Genomic DNA, 4,056 nt, shown 5'->3' with positions numbered 1-4,056 from the left:
GTCATGTCACACCAATAACCTACATATGAATCATTCATACTATTATTACTCTGCAGTAATATGTAAGGCAATTATTGATTTCTGCACAGCTCCAAATTACATTTATTTATTCCCTCATTTGCATCTACACAGTTCTAATCAAAGGTTCAGAAGGAGCTTGTTCATCCAGTCCTGGGAACTCATTCACCAGCCTCAATTCTCATGTGTAGTAAAAAAAAAAATTAAATATGTACTCACAGACAGTCTCTGCGGGTGCATATCGTGCTGTAGAGAAAAAGATGTCGATTAGCAAATAGCAGTGTGCCATGTCAAACACTGAAAAACGCAAAATCATTCTTTAACCAAACAAGTGTATTATTTATCTTTACTAACAAAAGGCGTGTACAGTTTCAGATCAATATGTTCTGTGTGTGTAAAGGAAGTTGCAGAAAATGGTTGCATGCATGAACTCACCAAGTACTTTGCCCAAATTAAAATTCGCCTTGCTCTCCAATAGCTCAAATGCCAGGAACACAGCTAGAAACAAGATAGAAACCAGCACTGCCAGTTTCAAAAGTCCTGTAAACAAAAAAGTTCCATATTCTTGAGTTTATAAAGTCCATAGTAAATAGTTTTATATATTGCTACTTTTGATGAGAAACAAAGTCTCATCTTTAAAATTATGTCGATTTTTTTCAGGAAATTCAAACAATAAATGCCATTTTGACTCTGTGGCGCGACAAATTACTCAGTTCAAACATGATCATCCCTTCCTCTTTACTACTAGTTTTAACATGAAATAAACATGAATGAACATCTCATGCCTCATGTAATCGCTCAATCAGCGTTTCAACCGCGGAAAGACGGCAATAACACAGCTTGTAAACAAAATGTCATGTAGCGTTTAATTTACCTCAAGTCATTAGTGAACGCAGCTCATTAATTCGCTAGAGAAATTAAGTGCAGAGAAGAGCATTTGACGAAATATTAGATTATACTCATTATATTTTACTTTATCCGTTAATGATGTCTTCATTATTTAATGTTTAAATAAATCTGTTATGAAACAAGTTATGACAGCCACTGTGTAAATGATTATATTTCAACAATAGAAATTGTATAATTTAGAAGTTAATTTAAAAACTGCATTATGTGAACTTTACATGTTTGCATACAATATTTTAATTTGAGTGTTTATTATTATATTAAAATAAATAGTAATTGAATTTAAGTTTGGGCTCTGTAGTTAATTGTAACCTTATAGTAATGTAAAAGGGCCCCCTATAGTATAGATCATAATTTGAGGTAGATTTTTATCCCTTTGAAAATTTTAATTGTAATTAAATTTATTTAAAGAAAGAGCCATTTGTTCAATAAACCACTGTTTAATATAAAAAAGCAATTTTATGTTTAGTTTGTCCCCCTGCTGTACCGAAACCGTACCGAACGGTGACATCGAAACCGAGGTAGTACCGAACCGTCATGTTTGTGTACCGGTGTTGTGCCCAATTCTGTGTGGCACAACCGAACTGTGACATCAAAACCGAGGTAGTACCCCCCAAAATTGGGCACAACACCTTTACACCACTAATTTAAACTATTTTGTTCACTATATATAATGTAACACTATACAATTGTTAGGTTTTCTGCAATTATTCAATGTCTTAAGGCAAAACTTTTTTTGCACTGCTATTAAACAGACATTACCACAACATATTGTCAATGACAAAAGAGCAAATATTTGCCTTCGGTTACATGAAATATATACTTCAGCAGAGTTTAGACTGAAAGAAACGGAACAAACCTCCTGCTCGCATCATCCTGGCGGTTTTGCAAGCAGCAGTCACCACACTGAGATCCAGACACCTGATATGAGATTAAATATCATCATGTTACAAAAGCCTGAATTCCTAAATATTCCTAATACAATACTTATATTACCTACAGGAATTTACTCAAGATAATCAGATGATTGTGAAAAGTCACACAGCAAAACAATGGCCAGGCTGACTGACTAACCTATATTTGGCTGATTCAGAATGAGATAAATAATTAACATTTCCGATCCTCATCCATTTGCTTTATTATATATTCTGAGTAACTTGATTATCCTTTCAGCTAAGCAAATATTTATTTTTTACTACTTTCAGCTCTGTTAAATAAACATATTTTACGTTTAACTCAACATCACAGAATTCTATAAGGTATTCAATTGTTTATGAATAAAAGTGCATTAAATTGTTTATGAACGATTTCTGTTTTCAACTATTTCATACGCCGGTTTAACACAAACCAACATATAAGTTTTACATTTATATACCTGTATCAGTCTTCACCTGTCAGAATGTCTGAAAATGACTGAGCCAATAAAATATTCAACAAAATGCTCAAGATCTAACATGTAAAACAAACACATAGATCCTGAAAACCTCTAATTATGCCTGAAAAAGATGCCAGACGCGAATTAAACGGTTGTAGTGTTAAGTTTAGGTGTTAGATGACAGCAGAAAAAGTGATAGTAGCCGTTAGCATAAGGTGAATATGCAAACAAAACACGGTAACAAACTTTGAAATAGATATATAATATGAAGTCAAGAACATAATGTAACCCAGCGAATATATTTTTAGACTGTGATTGACTAAAGAAGAGAATAGAAGGAAGTACCTGGTGACACGGCGACACAGCGCTGACTATCCCGACATCCGGGGTTCGCTATAGAGGAGGAGCCGCAGCGTGCGTTTGTGCAGATGTGTACGACTGTTTTAGGACGACACGCCCGTGTGGGGGCGTCTATATATGTCCTATATATTATCATACCCAATTCTTCACAAGGCCAAAGAAGTGACATTTAACATCTTAAACGACATTTATCCATCCAATTGCTTTTTACATGAGAGATTTAATTGGGAAAATAATTCATGTGGATTTTGTGAGAAAGACATTGAAACAGTAGAACATATTTTCTTTCAGTGTGAATTTGTATATGAATTTTGGCTTTCATTTCAAAGTTGGATACAATCTAAAGATATATGCTGCATCCTTTGAATGTGACCTCAATTAAAGTTGGAGTGTTTATAAATGATAAAAATTTAGAATTTTTAATAAATAACCTGATTGTGTTAGGCAAACACTTTATCCACAGATGTAAGTATTTAAAGGTTAAACCCCATTTCACTGGATTGAAGAATGATTTGAAGTTATTTGCAAAATCCCTTCAATGGATGATGGACAGAAATGCCTTGAAACTTCTTTCTGCTTTGGACTTATACATGTTATTAGATTAAGACCCTCACCCCCTTTTTATTTTTTATTTTTATTTATGTATTTTTTTTTCTCTGTATTGTTTTGTTTTTCTTTAAATGCTGTTTCAACACGGAAAGAAAACTGATTTATGATTGTTAAAATAAGCCTTAAGTGTTTGTATTCTAATAATGTTTAAAACATTAAAAAAAAAATTAAATTAAAAAAAAAATATATATATGTCCTATATGGCGCCCGCCCACACTGCAACTAGTCATACTAGTTCTAGCCTACTTAGTTCAAACAGATGACAATTTGGAACGTTGGAAAGAACAGAATATTGTTATTTTTTAAGTCGTTTGGGTTAAACTAAACTATGTTTAAATAGGAAATTATAGATATTTAGTTTATACTATATACTATAATATATACATAGGCAATAGTCTGAAAAACACTCATTATATTTAGGCAACGCAATTCAAAGGCAATAGTATAGGCTACATACTTTATATATAATGTAATTAATTTGTTTTGTTATTGCTGTTTTATTTATTTTTTCCTATGCCCTGTATTGCTTAAATATTCTTGAATCTTGAGTGAGATGGGTGTTTTAGTGAAGATGTGTGAGAGTATGATTCATGTTGGTGTGTTGTGTGGTATGTAGTATATGTGTGAGAGTGTGTGTTAGTGAGGAGGTGTGAGGTGAGTGTATGCTCGTGTGAGGTGTGTGGTTTGTTTGTTTTCCAAGACAGACAACTGTTTGGTGTCTTTCTCGTTTGACATTTGTCTGTAGTGGTATTGTATAGTGGTATTGCGGTTGAGCAATTTTCTGCAAA

At 33.1% G+C, this 4,056-nt stretch overlaps 1 protein-coding gene across 1 annotated transcript in view; it reads right to left on the bottom strand.

Moving 5' to 3' along the window:
* LOC107699057 (protein FAM3C-like) overlaps positions 1 to 2,730 on the bottom strand; it is an 8,288-nt gene extending 5,558 nt beyond the window's left edge. The window contains exons 1-4 of the mRNA XM_016500219.1: positions 2,645 to 2,730; positions 1,784 to 1,845; positions 454 to 558; positions 238 to 264 (exon numbers count right to left, since the gene is read on the bottom strand). Coding sequence (XP_016355705.1) covers positions 238 to 264; positions 454 to 558; positions 1,784 to 1,799 — 148 coding nt within the window. The 5' untranslated portion in view covers positions 1,800 to 1,845; positions 2,645 to 2,730. The remainder of the gene's footprint in view (positions 1 to 237; positions 265 to 453; positions 559 to 1,783; positions 1,846 to 2,644) is intronic.
* Between the last annotated feature and the right edge of the window lie 1,326 nt (positions 2,731 to 4,056).

This window comes from Sinocyclocheilus anshuiensis, unplaced genomic scaffold (genome assembly GCF_001515605.1).
Source record: "Sinocyclocheilus anshuiensis isolate Anshui unplaced genomic scaffold, SAMN03320099.WGS_v1.1 scaffold346, whole genome shotgun sequence".
Lineage (NCBI taxonomy): Eukaryota > Metazoa > Chordata > Actinopteri > Cypriniformes > Cyprinidae > Sinocyclocheilus > Sinocyclocheilus anshuiensis.
This window is presented reverse-complemented; position numbering and strand designations above follow the sequence as displayed.